Below are 26,219 nucleotides of genomic sequence, written 5' to 3' on the forward strand. Positions count from 1 at the left end.
CTGATGTAAAACAAGTATGCAAGAAGAGACAAGCTTTTTGATTTACTGCATTCAGCTTCTGAAGACAGCCATGTAGCATGGAAACCTGCACCCAGTACCATGCCTATTTACATCAGTTTTCCATCAAAGCAATATATTTGATTTAAAAAAGAGACATTTCTAACTGACACAATTGGAAGTGACATCATTACTTGGCTTAGTATGATTCAGACACTGAAACATACGTTCAGAATTTCCTCTCAATTTTCTTTTTGTTTTCAATCAACAATACAGGTTTTATGCTTGCTTTTTTTTTTTTTTTTAAATTTCTCTCAGCCTGTTTTATTGTGGCAAGATACAGAACTGGACTCTACGAAACTAAAAATCTTAATGATTCCCTTTTCTAAGCAAGGGGGGCTTTAAGCAGGAAGGTAGGCAGGAAGGAAGGAAAGCAGGAAGGAAGGAAGGAAGGAAGGAAAGGAGTTATCTCTAGAAGCTCAGCTGTCACTCTGATAATCCGGGGAAAGCAGGGAAGAAATAGATTACATAATTAGATACAAATCATCACAATTATCAGCAGAATGCTTAAAACCAACACTATGCAACAGCTAGAAAACAGCAAGTGTTCCCATAACCTAAATGAATTCTCTTCATTTGTAGCACAGGCTGCCTTTTCTCCTCCAAAGACAATATACGTCTGCCTTTTCAGTATGCTCTTAGTTAACCGTTTCCTTTAGTATACTGAACTTTCTCTTCATTTAGTTGTACCACTCAACCTGATCTTTGAAGAAAAGAATAAAGAATTTTAAAGGGACAATAGTTAAATTCCAGGCCAAAATCACTACTAAATTTGACTGATTCCTGTCAAATTGGCCAGCAGATATTTTAAAAAAATTATTTATCATTTTTCAGTTGCATGACGACTCTGCCTTTGTTACTGAGACAATAATTAATTCCTCCTCCCCTTAGCTGTCAAAATCAGGTGTGGAAGTTAATCTAATTGTGTCAGTGGAAATGAAAAAGGCAAAATTTTATCAAATGTTTGACACAAAACAGTGCATATTAAAATATAAGTAACAAATTTAAGTAACTGAAAAATGACCCCAGTGGAACCTGGCATCTTTTTTAAGTCTAATGAGAAATTACTGGCTGATTCTTAACAAGCTAGAAAGGACAACCATTCTCTAGAAGCATTCAAAGAAAAAAAAAAAAACCTGTTTCATTTGCTTGTGTGAGTAAGTGTGTGATCATATGTATAGAAAAGGCTGGATTTTCACTGAGATGCCTACTTATAGCAGGTGTAAATGAAACTCAAGAAAATTGCAAAACTTCTCCTGTCCAGAATCGACAAATCATGGTGCTGTTTTGATACCTTCCCTTGAATATATCATCATCTTACTGATTGTATCTAAAGCAATCCCTCAATCTAATATTGACTCCTGGAGAAAGGATGACTTTATCAGTGGTCAAAAAGCTTTTAATTTTAATGATAAAACTGTGGGTAGTATTTCATGTGATTTGGTGTACTTGAGTCCAGTATTCTCAACGTCTTTACTAAAACACATTTTTAAAATGTGTATGTTGATGTAATTGTTATTTAAAATGTGACTTTACTACCTATTTGGTGTGTTGGAATGAGATCCTGAAACACTTCAGTACATGCTTAACATGAATATTTCCATTAGAAATCAACGTGACAACATGCATGATGAAACTTGAGCATGTGCAGAAGTGTTTCCCGGACCAGGATTTGGTGAGCAGGAAACCAATAACAGTGATAAGAAATTCCATCATCTCCTCTGCTTTCACAGCGCAGGGTAAGATAAAGTGGTTAAAAATGCCTGTATTCCAGTTTTGCTGGTGTTCCCATTCATGCTGCCATCTGGAAACAGGATGTTCAGAAACTCTGGTCAAATGGCAACTGCATATATTTAATAGACTAAAACAAGATGCTCATATTTTTTGCATGCAGGCAAATCAACTGCTTGTGCATGCAGGCTTTGGGACCTACCACTTCTTCAGCCACATCAGTGTAGACAGATTAGAAAAGACATGCACCAGTTTACCAGATATATTACTTGTGCTTTTATCTTCCATCTCTGCCTACTAGATGAAATTAATCTGCATCTGGTACATTATAAAAATAAAAATTACTTGCATAGCAGGGAGATAATAAATGTATATAATTTTGCTATAAACATTCAATTTGATATATCAACGTATCTATACGTAACATAAATAAGAGCTCCACTGTGAGGAGCTACTAACCACTGGTAAATATTGGGCAAGCATTCAAAGTCCATTATTTTGCATCAGTACCTGTCTTTCAGTGAGGTCAAGGTTTACTGCTATCTCATATCGCCTCAGCCTGGTCAAATAGTTATGATGAGCAAATTCTGCTTCTAGCTCTCTGATTTGCTCCTTGGTGAAAGCTGTCCTTTCCTTCCTGGGTTTACTGTTGACCTCTGACTTGTAGTTTCCTTCTTGGGAATCTGAAAGAAAGAAGAAAAAAAAAAAAAGAAAAATAGGAAAAAATTAAAGTAATGACAAGTGTACACCTAAATAGGAAACAAGGCCAATGATAACAACATGTTTAAGTTAACATTCTTCAAACTTTCTTCAAACAAGCACACCCTTGCTTTCATACCTGTAGATTCTTCACTGTAAATCAGGAAAGCAGCAGTAATTCTGACAGACGTGAGCTGCTGCTGCTATTCATGCAAGTCAAACTTCAGCTTAATACCTTGCAGTGTTTCATTTCCTAACAGTTCTCTGTAGAATTTCTGCAAAGCTTCAACTCCTTCCCACTTCTGGGAACTCTCAGTGCATCCAACCAGTACAGGATGTGTATCATCTGATTAGTGTCTTAATGAGTAATACTTCGAGAATCTCACTCTCCTACCATTTTACTAATACCTTAAGCCAAAACTCTATTTTAAATAATACACTTTAAGGTTCAGTCCAGTTACACTTTCAGGGAAAGGCAACAGAAAAATCATAGGAAATTCAATAGATGTCAAAAAAAAAAAAAAAATAGCAAGCATGTCCTATGTGATAATGGGATCTCCTCCTTCTCATGCCATGGTGCAGGTAGGGAGGTTGTGTCACAGCTAGTGTCAGTGTAGGAAATTTGCTACCACTACAGCTCATTAACTAAGAAACACTCTGGCCGCAATCAGAGATTTGCTGAAAGTTTCAATACTATCCTCCTGATTCCTTTTACTCTCAGAAACAGGTACATTTGGTCCTGAGCCAAACTACTGAACTTAGTGATAGTCATTCTGTTGCTGTCAGTGAATTTTGTTTAAATAAACGAAAAGAGATGAAAGTGGAGGGGAAAAAAAAAACAGACCAAACCACAACAAAACAAAAAAACAACCAAAAAAACCCCATAGGAAACAGAGGAAGAGAGAATGGAAAGAAAAGAAGAAAAAGAAAAAGAGACCAGACATTTATAAGTTTGGGTATGATACAACACCTATAAATCCAAAATTAGCAGAAGATCAGTAGGAGTATCATTAGTCAAATTCTGGCCTCATGAACCATCCTAAAAATGTCACAGATTAATTCACACTTCAGTTGCTGATTTAAATAGAAACCTGCATCAACATCCAACTGAACAGGCCCACAAGAAATTACTCCCTGGGACTTTGTGTCAGATGAATCATCGACACGCCGCCTGAGACTCTCCAACTGGCCAGTGACTCTGGTTTCAAAACTACAGTCAACTACATTTTACAAAGGTATAAAAATGTTTTCACTTTTTGTCAGTCACTATGCTGCTTGGAAGGGAATATTTTTATTTTTTTTTATTTTATGAGAACTGGTGATGCTTGACACAGTGCTACATTTAAAATGTTTTAAAGCTAATGGCTTCAAATCACTAAACCTCTTACCTTTTGCTGACATGACACACAGAACTTTGCTTCAAATATACAGTGTACTGCTGGTTTTATGGCCGAGGGTATCTGCCAAAGTTGTTGAGTGGGTTTAGGAGCCGTTCAGTCATGACTGGAATAGGGAATTTCTAGGACAGCACACGATTAGATGGCATACCCATTGATTACAGTGTGCGGTCAATACCCACTATCCAAATTCAACACAGAAAACTTGACAGGTCAAAACCAACTTAAACCTGGAAGTTCACATTTCTTCCTTTGTACTAGTTGGCAAACTAGTCACTATAACTTCTTTCTGCCTTTTTCCATTTCAGGAACATGCATATTGCTTTTCTTCCTTGAAATTTCCTTGTCTGCCACCTCATTATAAACTTCAGATATTACGTAGGTGACCTGAACTTACTTCAACCCTTGTATCAGCATTCCAATGAACTGCTGAAGAGAGATACCCAAATCATTTTTCTTAGCATTCAGACTTACCATTCTTACACCACCAGACATGTGTTTCATATGTGTCTGAAAGCAGGTGGATGTGCATACTGCTTATCTGCAGTATGGCACAGAAATGTAGTTCGTGCAAGTCACTGGTGAAGAACTCTTAACTGTCTTGGTAAATCTGTGCCTGTGTGAGGCCGTGAGCCAAGAAGTCTTACCATGTCAGTACTTGCTGCAAGAAAGATCCATGGCTCACTAGTTTCCAGACCAAAGGTTGTGAGCTTCAATAAAACCAATGCACCTACAGATGACACCATATTGAAAATTAAATACTAGAAATGAAGATATAAGCCTTGAAATGCAAAAGAAAGTGGGGTCAGGGTTGTGAAACCTTGGTAGCTACTGCTATCACAAATGGCCAAAAGGAAAAACTTCAAGAGTACCCATCCAAATGTCTCTCAGAAGGGTACTGATCTCTGTACGTGACTGAGATTTATAATGCAAGCAATTTTTTTCTGCAAGCAGATAGTTCCATGAGGAAAACAGAATTCCTGTACAGCCAGTAAAACCATGAGGAACCAAGTAATCTTTCAGGTTAATACTCATGGTTCTGAGTTCCCAATTTACAAATGCGGTTAGCATCTAAATTCCATGCTACTGGGGTACTGATGTAAGGAAAGGGAAATGTAACTGCATGAGTCGCATTTGTCCTTCATCTTTGCCAGGACAGAGGATTCAGCACTGCTAGCAATGTTAGCCCACACAGATCCTGTGCAAATATGAGCATGCTTGGACGACTGGTTATTTAGACACTTCTGCCATTGCTGGATACTGCTTTTAAGCCAATGCTGGATTGTAAGTGCCTGGCAGCCACAGTTTTGTCAGCAGTATGATTTCACCAGCAGACAGACACAAGTGGAAAAGTTTCAGGTTTTTATTTATTTATTGTGAATGTCACTGAATGCATTTGTAATAGTCAAAATACTCTGAAAAAAAAACACATGATATGTTCAAATATTGCTGAAAGCAGAAGTTGGAGAGGCACACAGAAACCTGAGACAGGTACACAGAAAGCTGACTCCCTCTCAGTACTGAGGTTCACACAACTGAACGACCAGAATCCTATAAAATCCCAGCAAAGATCTGACCAGCAAGACAATGGTATTTTGCTTAATGCATTTGAGATATTGGACATACACCTAAAAAGATACTTAGATGGATGCCAGTTAGATGAACAACAGTTATGAACTCTTGGTGTCATCTGACTTTCCCTGCTGCAGTGTTGCTCTGGTTCATGTACAGATTGCCTTTTATTCCCTATCGACATCGTACTACTTGGAATACTAATTTTAGAAATTTGGGGTGTTTTAATTTTCAAAGCAGTAAATCCAGGTTTTCTGATTTTTTTCTTTTTAACAGTCTCTATAGAGCCAGGATTGGGAGCTCCCATCTCCTTCTGACCTTCAGGTCTCTGTTCATATCACCAGACTAGCTTCTCTTTGGTGGAAAATGGGTGGGAGACTTGGAAGAGATTTTTGGCAGAACTCATGTCAACCTACATCTGTTTTGCAGCTGTTGCAGCTAAGAGAAGAAAAAAGTCCCAACAACCTTAGTTTTCTTCTACTGGCTACATCTTATGCCAAATGGTAGGTGTAGAGGGAAAGAACAAAGCCTAAGGGGATCTAAGTTACACTCCTTGCCTCTCAAAAGGCACACATAAAATACATACAGGTGGTACAAACCACTTGATGAAAAATACAGCAATCTATATTGTCTGTCTTCCGCCTTCTCCCAGATAAATTCTGGCACACTCTCAGAAGATGTAGCCTACATGCAGGTATTAGTACTTTATCAGTCTCTCTTTGGCAGACCTTTGTTCTTTGGATGTCAAATAATATAGGCAGTTAACCACTGCTTTGATGGATGCAGGTCATAGCTCTTTCTCAGAACTCTTTTTATCAGTTTTCAAAAACTCCAGGCAGCATCTTTAATATCTCCTGTTAGACAAAAACGCTTGTTGGTAACCGATGTAGAAGGTACCATTTGGAAAGACATTCAAAGCTATAAATGACTGTTCTACTTATCTTTGGGGGCTTAGATTTTTCCTGAGTTTAATAATAGCTCGATTTATTTTTACAAAAAATATCATTACTAATTGCACTATTCCCCACCTTCAGAAGTTACTTCTACTTTATTCTAAGGAAAGGATTGCTGTTAATCACAGCATCTGTATTGTCCTGCCAATTTCCTTCTGTCTACATCGAGAGATGAAGCATATTAAGCAAACACAGGATCCAAGTCCTACGCGTAGAATATGAAAAGTGGTCATTTTGGTATTTTTGCTTTCGATGCATGCCGAGGAAATACAGGACTGGTCACAGAATAGGGAAAAGAGACTGGTCAGAATATCTGTAATAAAAAGATCTGTTGCTAACTGGGTAGGGTCAGAATCACAGGCAAAATGTGAAAGAAGCACCTGCTATTTTTTCTTGAATTAGTTCAACAGCTGGCATACCTTCATTTCTCAGACAGAAATGAACTTTCAGTTAATACCTGCAATGTAAAATCCCAGACAAAATTTTCAAAAATAAGTCAGATTACTAGTGTTCTATTGGCAGTTGCAGATGGTTTTCAGATCCTGACTGAGAGTGAGTAGTGGCAATAACCACTAATGACTTGTGACAAAAATGCCATTGGAATTTCACCCCTAGAGCTGTTATTCAATGTCCAGGTTTTCAACTTTCACTCACACCTTCCAAAACTATTTCCAAATCTATTTCATTATAAATTTGTAGTGAAGTTGGATAAATAAAATCTTCTTAATTGCATAACTTCCTATAAATGATGCTCAAGCATTTGCCTACTACATACTTATTTACTTTAAAATGAAGCAAACTATACAAAGTAATCAATGCAAAAAGCTTGTTACTTCTAAGTAGTTTAATGTTTTGTGAAAGAGTATTTCTTTCAAACTTAATTCCTCTACATTTCTTTAAATGACTAACATGTAAACAAAATCTTCTAAACATCAACAGGACACAACAAGGATACATGATTTAATGCAAAGTGCTTTTCTTTTCTTCCCCACCCTCCCACCCCCACCCCCCACCCCCCAAGATATTAGCAATATGAACTTAGGGAAAAGTACTATGAAGAAAATAAGCAACTTTGTAGTATTGCAGTTGCAAAGGGATATTATGGAGAGGACTACTCTTTTTAATGGTTAGAAGTACATAGTAGTATAAGCTGAATTGCCTAATCTATTTGTTTCTGATGCTTTATAGTTAATTATATTTTCTGATAAAATGGAATAGTTACTGAGACACAAGCAAGGAGCTGGCATAAAGGTCTCCATCTGATTCCTATTGTTTTGCCAGCAACTACATGTGAGTGCAAGATTTACCCAGAAATAGTCACTTTCAAATATTTTTTATGTTTAATAGAGAATACTGAGAAGATTTCCCATGATGTTTTTTTCTAAATTTTCAATTCACACTTTCTCAGAATTAAGATGTAAACTTACTCTGTGTCCAAAACATGTCCAAATTTAAATCCTTACTCCCTACTACTGAGTATAACCTTTATACAAAACAAAAATAGTTAAATTGACATAGCTATGCTTACTTTGATGCACCTATTTTTATTTGAACTAGATGAAAATATGCAACAAAATGCTGCAGACTTAAATCTATTTTTGTTTCATTTTTTCCCTTCTCTTTACAGTCATTTAAATAATATTCTTAGCAGATTTTGCTCAGTTAAAAGTAGAGTTCCAAATCACTGAACATTTTCAGAGTGCCTCTTTTGAGAATGTCATGAAAGGTATTTCTGGAGCTGCAATTCACTAAATATATGTAGAGAAACCTTCCTAAAAACTGCAACAAACAGCATCATCATTTCCATAATTCACAACTCTGCATGTGCAAATGGGCAAAGCTGCACAGTAGCACAAGTATGATGTCAAAATTACATGAATCCTTTTCTTCATTCTAATGAAAGCAAACTTTTGTTTGCTTATTGAGTTAATGCTTTCTAACCCAGTCTGTGACAATTAAAAATTTAAAAAGTTCAAACAGCCTCACATCCACTCCCAAAAACCCCAAGAACTGGCACAGCAGAAGCTGTGGGTATTCTGAAACACACTATATACCATCCTAAACCATTACCTACTAGTTGTAGTTGCCAACATTTTGTTATTACTGCCTCCTGAAAGTACAAGTCTACAAATTATACTGCAGTATCGGAAAGACTGATTCATAACACTGTGACAGCTATTGATGCAGGTTCTTGAAGATACCTATGCTGGAAAAGATGTGTTTCTGCCAGGTCATCTGATTGATCTAACTATATAACGTGGTCATGTAATTTCTTCTTCAAACCACCAAATATGAAAGACAACATATGAATTGTCTCATATGAATAATTACACTAGTTAGTGGATCTTCATGTGGAAGACACTGCTCTCAGTCCCAAATGTTTGTATAATTACAGCATATGTTAGAAAGGAGACACAGGATTTCCCTTAAAGAAACTTCACAGGCTGCATTTTAATAGGACTTTATCCAGTGGGACTTCCAATTCCCATTTGGACTTCTGGAGATACATCTCTTAAATGCAATATTGAATAATATCTACATTTGCCTATTTACTGAACCATTTTCATAATTTGTTTTCTCATAGAAGAGTTTCACTAAATGAAGGTGAAGAGCTGCCAGCACCATCTGCCCACAGATTACCAGTGAGTCCTCCTGAGTAAAAGTTAACGTACAAATTAAACCAAAAAATTTTCCATGCAGAAGCCTCTTAGAACAAAGACGTCCAAGTGGAGAAAACAGGAGCTGAGATAGGAGTTTATATAATCTTTCTTTTCTTGAGTCTCACCTCCTAGACATCTCCCACAGAGACTCTTTCCTACGCAAAGGAAGCAGAGTAAAAGTGAAGAGCGATCAAAGCCACCCCAAACACTGTGCGTGCCTCAGTCATCATCAGCAGTCTGGTGAAAGCCCTTCCCTGGGCAGCAGCTGTATCGGAACTCCAAAGAGGCATTAAAATACTCCTTTGGGCCCTACTTTAAAATACTTAGGAAAATAGGTTTTTTTCTGCAAAGATAGTACATGAAAGTTCTCAAGCACTGCAAACTGTAAGGAAGTGGTTGCTTAGGAAGAGAAGAGAGCATATGACACACAGAACATACATAATCACCTCTCAGCAAGTCTTATCTCCCTTAAATGATGGGTTGTAGTTTTTATTTTATTTTTGTGAAGCAGGGAGAACTTTGTCCTGCCAAAAATACTAGAGCAGCCAGCACAGGCAGTGTTCTGGGACTCAGGTTTAACAAAAGGCCATATTTAATTTGTGTCTGAAAATAAAAAACAACCTGAAATACTTTAGTGATAAAGAATGCACTCTGGCTGTTTTAATTCTTTTGGCCAGTGTGTTTTTTGCGGAGGTGCTTTCTCACAAGTATAGGTAGCTCTGCCTCTCTGTCATAGTTAAAATATAGTTGAGGTTGCTCCACTTTGTATGACATAAAATACTAAATATTTAGCTAAAGATATTGCCAGCAAAAACAGAGATGAGGCTAAGGAATGGAAAAATATGTCATAGTGACTTGCTGCTAAGAAATATATACAGAAATTATACCCGTATATATCCTGCCTGTGCTATCTAGAATTTAAATATCATGAAAGTAGTTACATTGTTTTTTCTCTGTACAGCCAGACTGCCACTGTTAATAATAAGAATCAAAAGTACAGTGGTACTTTGTATGCACAAAGTACATATGTCAAGCAATACATTTTACAAACCCTGCTTCTATATTAACTTCTTTATATAACTGGTCATTAGTGTTATGTGCTTTCAAATTTACATTCAAAGTCTCTTGCATTTAAAGCAGAAATACATTCCACTGCAAGACTAGCAATGTTTGCTTCCCAACTGGCATTCAACTCTTGCTAATAATTCTGTTGCTTAGAAAGTTCAGACTTTGTGGATATTATTCATCAAATTTGTGAGTAAAACACTTTTAATGAGGTGTTAAAGACTGGGTTATTCCACATAAAGATCTCGATTATTTAAACTTCAGGTATCACTACAATAAATCTTCATCATGAATTTCCAAATAACTTTAATAACCAATTATTGTGTTTCATCCATATACAAATATACTTTAATTTTTTTACACAGTCACTTTAGTCACCTTATCAAAGTCTGCGCAAATCAAGGTGTAATTTCCAGATTTCACCAAGTGTGTAGCCTTATGCTCTTTCTTCCTTAGCTGATGTGCTATACATAGTCAGTGCCATTGCCCTCACTCCTCACACACAAAAGATTACATTAAAAAGAAGTAAAAACCAGCATCTATCATTCTTGTAGACCTTGTTAACAGACTACATCATTGTGCCACAGTATGTAGCTTCACTAGAGCAAATGGCCTAGAAAAGAGTGCCATTTGGGCCAGTTTCTTCCCCAAATTACAGGGGGGCAAGCTGGGGCAATTTCATGAATTTCAGGGGAATCAATTTTCAGTTCCAAGGGTGTCAGAGCCGATTTTGATACCATTTTAATTTCCAGCTTACTTTGTGTATGTTCATGAGAAGTCTTGAGTTGATTAAAGAAAAGTATTTTCTTAGGCTCCTACATATACATTTTCTCAAAATATACATGCAGAACTTACAGTGAAAATCTTGCTGACTTCTAAGTTTGCTTTTTAAAAAAAATTTATTGCAACTGCGTGAGCTCCTGTCCAAACAAAAAATACAAATAGTTTGCACATAAGCCAAAGACTCCAGGATTTTAGTTTTCCATACTAAGCAATAAAAGTTGAAACACTTACAGAAGTTTAATGCAGTTGGGGTTTCTTTAGAGGTCGATATTTACATCTTTCCAAAGCAGGTCTTCAGCATACAGTTACACAAAGGAAAATATAAACGGGTACCAACAATTCTACTTAATTCTTTCTAAGAATTATTTTGCTGCTACAGGAAACAGGAAGCCATTTCACAGGGGTATTTTTCAGTGTAATTCTTCCACGTGTGTTACACTAGCTAATTTTTTTTCCATTCATCATGGAACAGATTTATTTGGAACTCCTTAATGATGTAGTGAAAATTTTATATATGTTGAACATGTGACAGAAAAAAACAGTGTCTGGAGCAAATCTAACATCCAGTATTTCTGCTTAATCCTATGTTAGCGTGCCCTTTCTCCCCCCCCCCCCCCCCCCCCCCCCCCCCTTTTTTTTTTTCCCAATCAGTCTGCCTCAAATGTTTTTACTCTTTCTAAAACCTGTCTTTTTGAAACACTCATAACTGGTCTCCGCAGTGTAGGTAGCACCTTGCAGAATTGCAGGATCACAAATCAACTTCCATTTCACAGTCTTGATGAGTGTCGTGGTCCTCACAAGCAATTTCATGTGGTCATTCCCTGCCTTGGTGGCTGCCCCTGTTGGACATGGCTTAGCTAGTGTGGCATTACAGCTTTCAGCATGAGGCACAAATGCAATCCGTCTGGGTCTTTAAGAAGTATCATAGATTTCTGTGGAAATGCATATGCCTGCATGTGTTTTAGTGACATGTTTTGTAAATCTTACTATCCCTCAGAAAGCATTAAAATGAAGCCAACAGGCCCAGCTGTGCTCATAACATACCTTAGTAGACATCCAGACTTTTTTTAAGAACAGAGAAACACACACACACGCACGCTCTCCTACCAAATAGGGTTGCTGTTCTGGGTGTATTCTACTATTTCATTCACAGTTTACTTTACAACATTGTGCTGAAGTATAACAGTAACTATAAAAATGAAAAAACAGTGGAAAGTACTTTCCCACATGCAATTAAATGGAATTACCTGTCTTTCAGGGGAAACCAAAATAAAAAGGGTTATAAAATAAATTTTTTCAGATGTTTAAACTATTTATACCATTGGCTTTCAGACCGACCGTGAAAGTTTCATTTTTCACTTAAAACTATTACTATCTGTTAATACTAGATAGAAACCTCCTAATGACTACTTTAGAAGTCCTGACTATCAGCAGGTTTTGACTTACAAGTTCTCCTACTTAGTGGCATGCCACATATTCCTTTCTTTGTGTTTTCGCAAATGATTACTGTAAATGGCAGAATCCATTAAAAACACCCAAAGGATTTGTCATGTTTGAAGCTAACACCATTTCCTTTTTTGAACTATAATACAATAGTTAAGGGATGGAAAAATGCTCACATAATTAAACAGAAAACCCAAAATAGTTCTCTAAATAGTATATGGGGTAAAGGAAATAAATCTGTAAAAGAAATAAAATCTAAGTAACAGTGCAGGTTTAAGTTTTCTGCTAAATCTATTGTACTATTAATTTTACAGTCTAGGAGAGCTTTTTGATGAATAATTTTTCTTGATTGCTAACTTGTACAGTTAAAGTTTGTGACTCATAATGGAAAGCTTTGGCAGGGTGCAATAAAAAAAAAAAAACTTAAACTTTGATGTGAGCAGAAAGCTACAACATAATTGTTTGGAGTACTTCCTATTATTTTAAGATTACAGTGCAAGAAAATACTACGTATCTAGGAGAGGTCACTTAACTATGGGTTCGAGTATAGTTTTTGAGAGAGCAAACCTTTATGCCATACCTGTACTGTCCCCTTTTATATGTATGATATATATAGAGATTATATTTATACTTTAACTATATATACAATAACTAAGAGGTCTAAGCTTCCTTTAAATGTCTAAAATGGAACTGCTACTTCCAAAGTAGTTGATTGTCCTCACATAGTTCTAATTTTTAATTTGGAAAGAGAAAGTATAGTATCAAGGACCTGATTTTGCAAACATGCCAGTGTGCACATATAGTTCAGGTCTCAAGTGAGCCCTCTGAGAACATATGTATTTAAGAAAAAATGGAAAAAAATAAACCCCCAAGAATTCCCAATAATTAAACCACAACTCCACAGTATGCTAGTCAAATGAAAAGGTCATTTTGTCTCCAGCTTCATTTCCAACTCCTTTTCAGTAACGGAAAGTCTTTCTGGGATCACTAAATGAATACAAAAGTAGAAACTTCTATTTTCCCAAATAAGAGAGTCTATTTGGCACACATGTTAAATAATGTGGCCTGACTCTTCCATCATTCACCTCACACAACTTGCTGTGTATAAGCTGGAGAAGAAAGGCCTTCCTGGTAAAGTAATGTGCTAGTGAAATAGTCTTGACAGTGCACGTCAAAGCACAGTATATCCTATATATGTTTTATACTCCCAGACAGTATTTGTTTTATGGTTTTAAAAAAAGCTCATTTTAAATACCTACCTCTACTAGAATAAGAAAATTAAGAAACATTCATTACAACTGAAGATAAAAGTGGGATTGGTATAACATTTTTCTCCATCCTAAAAACGCCGAAAACAAACACAAAGGTTATTTAGTTGTTCTGTAAAACAACGCACATCAGTCCCTACATTCTCTACTGTGATCGGTTGTCAGCCCAATAATGGTTGGCAGGCTGGAGGTAAAACATCATCCTCCCTTTTGACTCTGAAAATGTAGAACTCCATCTTTCTAGGAAATTAAAATTGCCCATTTATTTCTTTGCTCTTCTTCCCATCCATATAATCTAGGGTTGGATGCTCTGCAGTAAAAGTAGATGCAATACTTGAGATTATCAGATCACAGAAATAGAGGAGAAAAGAGCAATGAAATTATTACCATACTTACTGGAGGATGTAGGAGTGTACTCTAAAAAACAGAAACTTGAAGAAACAATTAAATCCCAGCATATATACCAGTAACCAGCAATTCCAGGGCTGGACTTCATGCAGCAACAATGAACACTGCATTTGCCGGTGCTAATGGGGTGAGGAGGCGGAGGTAGAAAACCCCCCCACCCCCCCATCCCCCACCCTCGAACCTCAAAAAATACCGCCTGAACTCTGGTCTGGCAGTTCTGAAAAAGAGTATGTAGCGGCTCTGAAACGGCACAAATTCAAGAATTATATTAAGAAGTGGAATAAAGGTCTGCAGCTTTCCAAAAAAATGAGTTATAGCAGTTAGACATGAGCTTGATCTCTGGGGCATTACTCTTTTCAATATAAAACTTTATTCCATCTAATTTTAAACCACTCAGTCACTGAGTTTCTGCGCAATTAAATAAGATGATTGGACATAATACTATTTTTATCAAGGGTATCTTATTTTAAAATTGCACAGCTTTGAAAAACCCTAATGCCAAGAAAGGAGCTTTTCCAGTCTTTTTTACTCGTTGATAGCCACCCTGAAAAGGAGCCTCTCGCATCCCTGCTCAGGATCTTGAGGCAGAGGGGATGTGTATGAACAAGGGACCGTTTGCTCAGTACAGCCATCCCCGCGTCATAGTTTCTACTGATAGAAAACAAAACCCGAACCACCCAATCTCAACCATCTGTTTTATGGCAAAGAGGGAGATGTAAAGTACTGGATAACTTCATTGCCTCTCTTACCCACCCCTCTGCTGAGAGCGTCTCAGCAACACAGCACTTTTAGGATTCATCTGCTTGCTGCCTAGTTATTTAAAACGTCCAACTAGCATGACTTGCATCATCTCCCTTCCTTTCTGCGGTCCCCAGTGACTCTGGGCAGTAGAACAGATGTCACTAAGGCTTAGATTTACTGTAGATGCTGGACTGAGCATGCTTCAGTACAGCACAGCCCTGCAAAAATGGTACTTATTGAATAACTGTGCTGGGTTTTTTTACATTGTTGCAATGTTTTCCAGGGGATTTATAGGCCTCTGGGGCACTGGAAACATGGAGCAATAGCTTCTTCCACAGATGTAAACATGGGTTTGAGTAAATAGTTAATTTATGCTGGTGTTAGAGCATTTGGCAGATGTTCCTAGTCATAAACAAGCTTTCTCCATCTTTCAAAACAAAAACAAAAACTGGATATTGACTTTCTCTATCATCCAAAACCCCAGCTTGCTTCTTAAGCAAAATTGAACCCAGTTAATTTCACATATCTGAGACAAAAATTCAAAAGGAAAGGACATTAAAATATTGGTCTGTTAGGGTTATGACTATACTGCACTCGTACAGACAATAAAAGAGCATAACATGCAGATATATCTGATGTTTTTATGCAAGACTGCCTTGTTTCCATTAAACAGCAAAAAGACAGCTACTGGTTAACTGAAGAAACTGATGGAAAATCCTCATTACTATATAAACAGTGCTTTAGGCATATAAAGTGTTTAGTTTATGCATCCGTGCATTTAGCTGAACCCTAAGTTTTTTTCTAAACACAATTTTGTGCCTTCCTACTCCATATATTTTCACTTTCTTTTTGAAAGCAGGAAATCTGTGTCTTCTCATGCCTCAAAATGTAAACCAAAAAAAATTAATGATTTTTGTATCATGTGTTTTACCTGACCCACCAGACAATGCCAGTACATTGCTCCTAGAGTTGTAGTTTGCCTTTAAAGTCTGTCTTTTCTTCTGCTGTTTTCTTTTAACCTGATTTCTAAGGGACACTTTGGTCTACCATCACCGTAACAGATCTCATTGGTTACAATATCAACTTATTTTATTTGGGGATTTAGACCTCTTGCTTATTTGGTGTTCTGTAATTCAGCTGCTTATCCGGACGTAAAGCTGAAGAAACAAATCTCATAGTTGTGTAATTACAACAGAATGTTCTCATTTTACTGCCATTAGCTTTTAAGTCATTTAATCAATAAAAATGTATACATAAACCATTTTTTTCCAATGATGGCTCACTGAAATAATTCCTGGCTCCACAAATTTCACCTCTTTCAAGTTGATCTAGTCCCAATTAAAAAATCTCAGTATCAACCCCTTTCTCTCCCCATTCACCTTCATGACAGCCCTTCAGAAAGCCTTTGATGCAATAAAAGTTGCCTTGCAGTAACTGCCATGCAAGTTAATCTTCAGTTTTGTGGACAAAATGAGAAAATGTTGCTAAGACAAGGCTGAGAACATAAAAAAATCACCAGTCATTCCTTCATGGATTGCATCAACAGTGACCAGGTAAGAAGTTCAAATTACCCATCCTTCAACGTATTAATGAGGATTAATTCACCCATACATTAACATGCAAGTCAAACAGGATTGTTTGCGTGGATGGTGGTGTGTTTGTAAATAGGACCTCCCTCAAAAAGCTAGTGAATAGATCCACACTTGCTTTTATGTATCTTAATATATCAAACATGCCTTTTAATCACTTAAGAACTAATTCTGCTTCATTTCTATTTGATTTGTTTTAACTTGCACTGAGAGATCATAGGAATCCATTGCTACTACTTGAAATTATTCATCATTAATTCTCAGAGAAGGGAACTTATGAGGACACTAATACATGACCCTACTAAGCCTTAAAGGGAAATCAATAAACAAATACAATTTTATAATACTACTTCAGAAAGACTACAAATCAATCAAAGACTGATGAATACCTACCTCAGCTAGGAAGGCTAGTCCCCTGGCTAAGAAGACATTTGTATAGTTCAAAAACTGCAGAAAGAGCCCAGAAGCTCCTCTTTTTTTTGAGCGAAGACATGTATGCACAGATGAGACAGAGAAATCTCCAGATATATTATTCTTTATCCAGATATATTAGTGTAGCTGTGCTGCTTAAAGGGCCTCTTCATTATACTGGACGCTGCATACTAACAAATCTAAGTCCATGCTCCCAGGAGCTGGCAATGCATTTATCATGTGCTACACCTCACTTCTTCATGGTGGTAACAAACAAGTCAAAATGTTCATCACTGAATCCCAGCTATTATCATCAGAGCAGGTTTTAAGGAAAAACTGAGGGAAAACATTACAATTGTGACATCCTGCAGCTCAGTCTCCCAATTCATCTAACTGAAAACAACATTTCCTATCTTGAACAAGACTTTGATCCTTTTTTGAGTAAGGTGTGGCAGTAACTGGGCAAATTTGTGAATTTACACATTGTTTTGCATATAAATAGTATCACAAACCCCTCACATTTTAAATAATAGACCTGGGGGAAAAGAAGGGCAAGGAAGAATGAGATTATGTAAGATCTAGTCAAAAGTGTGCAGACAGGGCGTAGGATGATGTTCAGGTCACATCCCACTGAGGTACAACTGCAGAGGCAACAGCAACACGGTCTGTTTCTGTGAATCAAAATGGTCTTCTTAAGTGGTCCAATTCTGAAATTCCTTACAATATATTTATGACCAAAAAAAAAAGTATAATTTATATCAAAGGTTGCAGGAAATTAAAGAATCATAGGAAAAGGTCAAAAAATGCAGTGTCCTTAGACTTATGTTCAGAAAAGGGTAAGGAAAAGAAACGTATTGGGGTCTAAACCATGAATGAAAGGACAAAAGCAACATGAAAATGTATATATGGTTCTCAGTAAACCTTTGTACACTTTTGTGAGAAGGTGTGCAACCTTTTGTGAGAGCTGTGTCAACAGATACTCAGGTCCACTGAGCTACACAGTAATTCAGCTGCTTTAACATCTGAAAGCACCATTTTTTTGTGGGTATAAATCAACATATCTTCTACATGACAAACTGGTAATACGCAATGTCCTTATACATAGAAACATGACCTAAAACTCCAGAAATATATTTATGAAGCAGGAATACAAGCCACAATCACCCAAAAATGGTTTCAGGGTGGAAATAATTTCTGAAATTATAGAAACATCATTGCAAATGCATGATGACGATTTATCAATAAAAGAGCTATGAAAATCAGACATTTACTTTTAGGCAACTCATATGTCAAGTTGCCTAGGGGTAAAATCACTTACTAGTATTTAGACTTTTATGTTCCTAAGCATAATTAGAAAACAGCCATTTTGAAATTCCCTTTGCACACAAGAGACGTTTAGGGGAGCCAAAATAATTTTTAAAACTTGGTAAAAGAACAAACATAGTGTATGAAAGTCATTAGCTCAAATCCAGTTCTGAAAACCTGTTTACAAATCAGAATCCCGTGGAGCACTCATACGGGATAAGAACAATAAGTTGTTTCACAACTCTCAGAAATGTGTGTGTGAGAAGAAAGAAGTGATATAAAGTGCTCAGAAAAGTACACTGCCTTTTGTACCCTTTTTTTTTTTTTTTTTTTTTTTAAGAAAATGACCTTCAATGACCCATAATGCTGTTCTGGATTAGTCATTTCTCTACATGTTCTGCTGCTATTGATCATCAGATTTATCTATCCCGGTTTTAACTGTTTATTACACAGAGACTTTCTTCTCAGATTCAGAACATTGTGAATCATTACGAATACAATGTACTGGAATATCTATACCATTCCTTTCTCAAAGCATGCAATATTTCTACAAAAGTGGTTAAGAACCAGAAAGGCAATAATGCTGAGAGGCTAAAAATGATGTTCAGCTCCTCATTTACTCTAAATCAATATTAAGAAAAATGTAGGAGATGGCAACATTATATCCGGTACAAATCATCACTTGGACAAGGCATAGCTGACTCTAGACAGGACCAAAGTACTTGTCTGAAATGCTTCCTTCTCTCTGAATGCCTTCCGCCTCACCCCCCTCCTCCTGATGTTAAGACGTGCAGGCAGATGCTCTTGTCACTGCCTAGCCCCTGCGTGGGGGATTGCTTGGACTGATTCACACCATGCTTAACTCTCACTCCAGATGATGAAGATTATGCCCTGTCCGACCCGAAACAAAGCAGGCACCAATAAGCAGACCTTGCTAACTGATGTAATGCATATGCAGGTATTAAGTCACGCATCCTTAAAAAAAAAAAAAAAGCTCAAGTTGATTAGATAAACACACAAGCAGTTTGTTGAGCATGAAGATTCACATGACATACCACTTTCTTCTGCTGCTCACTGCACTGGCTCCCCCTTGAAGTAAAGAGACCACCTCAAGGTCTCTCTCTAGCTATTTAAAGCCCTCCACAGAAATGGCCTGAGCAACCTGGCAGCTTTTTCTCTCCAAGATATGACTTTTCCAGGACAACCGTGTCCCACTGAAACAGTTAAAAAAACTTAAGAGTGCAAGAGGCTTACAAACAGGGAGCCTGGTCTTTTTTCCCCACAAGTATGAATCTCCATTGCCATGAGAAAAGTGTGGCTCCAGAATTCATGGCTTACAGGAGCAGATGAAAAGCTGGTTTAACTCTGGTTTAATACGTTATGCGCATGCATACACACAACATAAACAAAAGCTGTGTAGTACACACAGGAAGAAGTTAATTCTGTTCTGCCACATTAATACACAGAATTCATGACATCTTTGGGTTCTCGTAAAGTAGCTTAAAACTGTTTATTATTTCAATTCATCACGTACTAGAAACACTCTACTAGCATAAATAAAAACAGTGAACCAGCCTTGAAAAATTTGCTGTAGCTTTTTCTGGGAAAAAAGCCTGAAATTTTTTGATGCTTACCTGAGGCTTGCACAATCATTCCACACTTAGGTTTATGTGACTGCATTAATTCTTAGAAAACAATTGTCTTTCTGACTGAATTTATACTGTCTGCATGCCACTTTTTTCCTATCATTATTTTGTTGGAAGACAAAGTAAACAGGAAACTCCCAAGCATTTAACTGTTACAAAACTAGCTATCAAACCAAACACAGAAGTTTCAAAGTTTTGATTTTCAGGATTATTTAAAATGGCTTGAAGTTTCCATTTTAGCACTACCTTATCCTACTATATTTTGATCTGGAAAAAATCTGCTTCTTCACTGCATTCTTTACAATTTCAGAGATATTAAATGAATCAACAGGGAAAGTCACCCTTTATTTGCTGAGTAAAATGTAAAAACATCCTTACAGTTGTCATGTAACTAAAATTCCTTGAAGTTCTTGTAATGTAGAGCTAAGTGTTTAGTAGCCCTCAAATTTTCCTTCTTCCTGTAACAAGGTGCTTTAGTAGTTACATAAATAAATCATCTAAGGATATAAACCAAGAACGCTTATGCAATTTTCATTCACACATACTTTAAGGTGTGCTTATTTAATCTTATGGGGGGTTTTGCCCCTCTTTTTTTTTGTTTTTTAATAGATCAGCTTGAAAGTGGAAAAAAACAGGATTTCCATCTATGCAGAAGGCTACATGCTACCTGACTGATACAAAGATACAGGTGCGCAGATACTTCTTCATGTGAAAAACCGTCAACATTTATTGTTAATGATGGGCCATAATTCTCTGGGAAACAAACAAACAAACAAAAAAAGATGATAACTGGAAGTGAGAAAAATTAAAAAGAAAAGAAAAAGGTATGACCAGGCTTTGTACTTTCTAGTTCCTATTTCCTATATTCCCACCAGCTAGAATTGGATTATAGTATTTTCAGCAAGTTCAACTTATATAACCTTTCTTGTTCTCTCTGATTCTTCCCACCATTTCATTATTTGTTCCAAATGATCACAGATTACATCAGGACCTAAACAGTTATGTAGTTTCAACAAACACGCCTTTTCAGCACTTGAAGCTACCAAAATCACATTTGAAAAATCATCTCTAAACACTTTTTCAGAGTGTGTATGGATTCTTTTCAGGACATTTTGGCAACTGTAATTTGGAAACTAATCCCATTTTTATAAACAAGTAGCGTGTTTTGTAGGAATTGAACTGTCATACGTATGGCAGACAGATACATGCCTTTCTTTTCCATGCTTTTGTTCTGTTATTGACAAAAGCACCACTTACGTGGGATTAATCGCGAGCCAGAAAATATATATTGTCAACTGGAGCCCCAAGTTATTTCCAGAAGTTTTCCAAATTAGATCTAACATTTGGCACCACGGCAAGTGCCATACTCCTTTTGGTTTAGTTTTACACCATTTTACTATGGGTCTGTTTTCACATCTCCCCATCACTAGTGCAAGCAATTATAAGTCCAGAGAATAAGAAAGAAAGGAAGAAGGGCAGCCCCATCCCACCCTCACACGAGGTCGTGTGATGGGGTAAGCTCCTGGCTCAGGACAGGGTGTGGTGAAGCACATTCCCTGGCTCCACACAGCACTGTCTTTCTCTCCAGTTCCCTTCAACCTTCCATTATCTTTCCGCCAAGGAAGACAGAGACACTTCAGCACTGTGCTGGGATCATGCAAATACCCAGCTCATGGCAGGAGAGGGACAGATACAGGAATGTCCCCTTAAGTCACTTCTGGTATAAACATGTAAATTTATTTAAAGTCCATATTCACTTATAAAACTCAGTATATACACAAAGCAACAGAAGACAATCTGAATACATGGTTTAGAAAAAGAGTTTGGACAGGATACAGTTGAAGCCTGTGTTTATACTTGCAGTAATTATAACAATAGTTTCTACCTTATCGTGAGTTCAAAATGTGAAGTATTGAATTTGCTAAAAATAAAAAATAGAGTGGAATGTCAGTATGAGTCTGAAAATAAGTCAGTTTAAAGGATTTGGATAAGAACAAATTAAATATTTTATTTATAGGACCAAAGACAAAAATAATTACTGGCTGTGGATTCAAATCCAAGATAGAACTTTTACTGAAACTGTAATAACACTGTTTTCCAACAAGTAAAAAATGTCATTGGAAATACTGATGTTAAAATTCTTAACAAGCAAGAAATGATTTTGAAACAAGCATAAAAAACTGGAATGGATAAAGAAATACGAACTTTTTTTCACCACTATAAACTATGTAAAGGTGAACCATTTAAAAATTCTCATTAACTTTTGCTGGGCCGGGAGTCTATCCCTAATGAAGACTCACTTGATTTTCCTGAAAGAAGTCATCTTTCTTCTGTTACTGATTCTCCCTGACCTAAGTTCAGCTTCCATTAGCAGTTTCTTGTACCTTTCATATTCACAGACATTTGTACAGGTGAAAAGTCAGGTTTTATTAGGAAGAAAGCTTAAAGCTACTTTGCTGAAAATAACTGCAAATTTTAACAGGAACATTTTCCTTCACTTTTATGAAGAAGTGAACTACACAACTTAACTTAAAAATGAGTTACAGAACCTGAACCCAAGATCTTTTCCCCTTCACAACAGCTACACACGCCTGTCAGAAGCTTCATTTCCACAACCTATTTCAGCAGTGGAAGCAGTACAGCAGAGAACAACCAGAATGAATTAAGGACTTTACTAGCTTTTCAAGACTAATTTTTCACATTGAAAAGAGGTAAAGGATGAAAGGTAAGCCACAGATTGTTGGGAAACTGAGACTACAGTGAAATAAATCCCAGCTCAAGAGTAAAGAAAAAGCAGATGCAAACTTACACGTGAAAACACTGGGCGCTAAAGGCAGCCAAGGCAGAGCGAGGTGCCCTGCGGAGTGCAACACCAAGTGCAGCGAGCAGAGGACCTCTAGCTCAAAAAGGGAGCCAGAGAAGTGTGGAGGTCAGAAATATGGCATCAGGCAAACAACAGCGGACACAACGGACACCACAGACCTAGAAGAGCTTCCTGGACTCTTTCAAATTTCCTCTGTCCCTGTGAAACTGGCTTTCTTTAAGTAGTTTCCAAGGGCCTGCAATTCATTTCTTGGCTAGGCAAGCTCACTTTCACTGCGCACAGTGATCTGAGGTTTGTTTGAATTCCTGCTGTGTGGAAATCTACTGTACTTTCTAGCAGGTGTGAGAACACTGAGGCTCCTTCAGTTGCAGCTCATTTCCACTTACTAACTACTTTATCTCCGTGGATGAAGCAGAAGTGAGTTTTGTGTTTCCTGGCAGTCTGCTGCTTCAAAGAACCTAATAGTGATTTGTTTATTTCAGAGGAAATGGAGACCAGTCAGTGATGACAGATTTATTGGTTAAATGGACATCACAAAAAAATGTTCATGCAGTACAGGCTGGCTCTAACCACACTATGAGAACTCAGAGTAAAGGGTGATATGCATTCCAGAAATCCAGTCCTATTTAATCCACTCCACTTTAATCTGTACATTTATATAGCACCCTTCACACAATTTCCGAGAGCTCTGTAGAGAAATGTAATAACCACTGTACTGAAAAATATCCAGGTATATCGACAGCCTACATTTAGACTGGAAAACACAGCAGAAGGAGCCAGACTGTTGCGTATCTCCTGGCAATGAGTCAGTCAGGGACAGGCAAGAAACAACTGGGTGTCCAATCTCTTCCAATTACATCTCAGGACAGAAGAGAATTTCTTAGTTCTGGAGAGACAATTCACAATATGGCAATTCACGACAGCTCCCGGTGGAGGACAATTTTACATCAGAGCAATAAAACATGAAAATCGATATGAAACTTGGGTGAGACCCAATATAAATTGTGCAATATGGCTGATCAAACTCAGTCCAACCAGAGGAAAAGGCACAGGGTTTTCAGAAGTTGGTAGGTTTGCAACATGTGAAGGTTTACTCAGAGAACTGTGTGGTCTCAGTGTGAAAAATAAATAAATAAAAACATTCTAGAGCAAGACACTATCAAATTTATGTTGCTACTGTCTTCAAATGCTAACTGGATGTGATAACTGCATCTATCAAAGAAGGTAAAAGAGATTTATGGATAACATATAGCAACCTGTGTTGAAAATTGCAGCTAACCTGACAACTGCCCATTTTCTGTAAGGGTGAGGAACATTGATCAAGGCAAGCACTGAGATCGAGCCAGTCAGCAGGGCATTCCATTTGATCTGGATTCAATTTCAGAAAAATGTCTGGCTGAGGTCGTGCATCAGCCAAATAAACACACCATTTGGAAAGAAGCTGGAATATTTGAGGCAGAGAAATATATCTGTACATCACCTCTATACATATGGTTGGCTAAAGCACATCTGCCAATAATTGGCTCAAAAAAATCATCAAAATGATAAAAAAGCCTCCATTTAAGACGATAAAATAAAAAGTGTTATTTATTCTTTGGTGCCACATACCTGCCCAAAAATACGTTGATGGGTAATTCACCCAGCATTTAGTAACTAGAATCATCACTGCATTTTGAAGTTTGGTGTGACATCCTGAATGGTTTAGCTCTGTTTATACATAAGGAACTGTAAGCTAGTTTTGCCCATTTTACAGGCCTAAGATCTGAAGTATGGAATAACTACAGCACTGTGTAAAGATTATTGAAATTACTCTGAAGGAAATGAAAGTAGTGGGCCTACACAGGGACTCCTATAGGGAGTACAGTCAGGGTGTTTTGCCCAAAATAGTATACTTGCTTCCCAGCAGGGGCAGTTTGCCTGGCAAAACCATGATGCTGACCCATATATGCTAACTTCCAGCCCCAGAGACTGTTTGGGTGGCTCTGGGCAATGTTCTAGCAGACAGAAGTCTATGGCAGAGCTGGAAACTCAACTTTTTTCTCCTGGATTTCTGTCCCATGTCTTATTTCAAAGCCACCCATCTTCTCTACTTTTGGGATGCAGGGTGTCATGGTGGCTTATCTATTAAAATTTGGTCTTAAAGTCTTTTAAGCCTACTAATAGTCCCCTCCTTTTAGCAATTTTATCTAAATTTTAAGAACTCGTCATCCAAGAATGAAGTCCAAAGGTGCTTTTGAATCAAATGCAACATTTTATACAGCCCACAGCACAACAGAAGTTGAAATGGTATTTTTACTGTGTTTGTATTTGTGTGTGAGAGTGTATGTGGTGTGTATACAGAACTTAGGTAAAATCAAGAGCTAATCTTTCCTATCCTTCTTTTAACTATAAGAAGACACACTAGATGCCTTGTTTGATCTTGATTTAACCCAATCCTGCAATTACTTATATTATGATGATCTGTATATTAGCAAGTTTAAAGTACAAGCACAATGATTTGCAAGTGTCCTATTCACTAGCCTCATTCAAGACATTTTCTAGGACTGGGAGCTTACTTTAGGAGAAAGTGCACAGCCCTGGTTTCTTTAAAATATTTTACATTTTACATGATTTCCAGCCTAAAGCAAACAAAATTATATGAATATACTGCATTTTAAGAGTCCGTACACTGGTTGAACTCCTTGAAAATGTATTACCGAAGCATTAGATGCAGAGAAGTCCCCAGTAAAAAAGCAACATGAGGGACGTATTTGTAAAACTCAGGACACGCTGAAGGGGTTGCAGCCCTGCAATATTAACAATAGATCTCTTAACTATAAGCAAATGCTTGAAGGATATAGATGAGGGACAATTCTGGAATAAAATGTTTACAGTTAAAGTTCTACAGCCAGGAAGAGATAGGCTAAAGCCTAAAAGCTGCCTCAACACAAAAGGATCGGCTTTCAAGAAAGCTGCACACCCAACTGTTACCATTTAGGCACCTAAATGAAGAACAATGGGGGCTGCTGGGTTCTGAGCTCTTTCAAGCATCTGGTCCAAATTCTTTCCTTCCATATGAATCAAAACAAATGTTTAGGCTACCAACTTTCCATTGCCCTTTCAGTTTAATGCCAGCTTTTCTAGCTTTTAAATTCCTTAGTATAATAAGATGAATAAAACACTAACTTAGCAAACTGCCCAGTTAGGGACTATTTGCAATATTTTCTTTTTTATTACTAGCAGACATGAAGTTTGTATAAAGTCATTGTAAAAATATATCTTTCAAAACAGTATCTTTTGGAACAAGATTTTTTGGTTTAATACATTTTAAAAAATATGAATCCATCTTACTTGGCCATCAAAAAGTGATCACAGATGAACTTACAGATTTGAAGACAGAGCAGACTGAAAATCAGCATAAAACAAAACACAGTAGCAGAAACAGTCAGAAAATTACCAAGTAAATTATATAAGAAAACAGAAGGGAGATCACATCATGATGTGGAAGTAGAACATATGCCGATGCGTGCTGTACCACACCATGCTAAGGGAAGCTTTAAGGCTACGTAATTCCTGCTGCTCAGGACAATGATGTCCATCCTACAGTGGTGCAGAACCTGATACAGGAGCTGCAATGCTCTGCAAGACTCCAGGATACATCATTGCGCCTGGACTCTGATACATCCTA

The 26,219-nt window shown here is 37.2% G+C and overlaps 1 protein-coding gene across 1 annotated transcript in view; it reads right to left on the reverse strand.

The window, feature by feature from the left end:
• MEOX2 (mesenchyme homeobox 2) overlaps nt 1-26,219 on the reverse strand; it is a 55,244-nt gene that overhangs the window by 12,882 nt on the left and 16,143 nt on the right. The window contains exon 2 of the mRNA XM_037386749.1: nt 2,299-2,471. Within this exon, the coding sequence (XP_037242646.1) occupies nt 2,299-2,471 (173 nt within the window). The remainder of the gene's footprint in view (nt 1-2,298; nt 2,472-26,219) is intronic.

The sequence above is a fragment of the Falco rusticolus genome, chromosome 4, assembly GCF_015220075.1.
Source record: "Falco rusticolus isolate bFalRus1 chromosome 4, bFalRus1.pri, whole genome shotgun sequence".
NCBI lineage: Eukaryota > Metazoa > Chordata > Aves > Falconiformes > Falconidae > Falco > Falco rusticolus.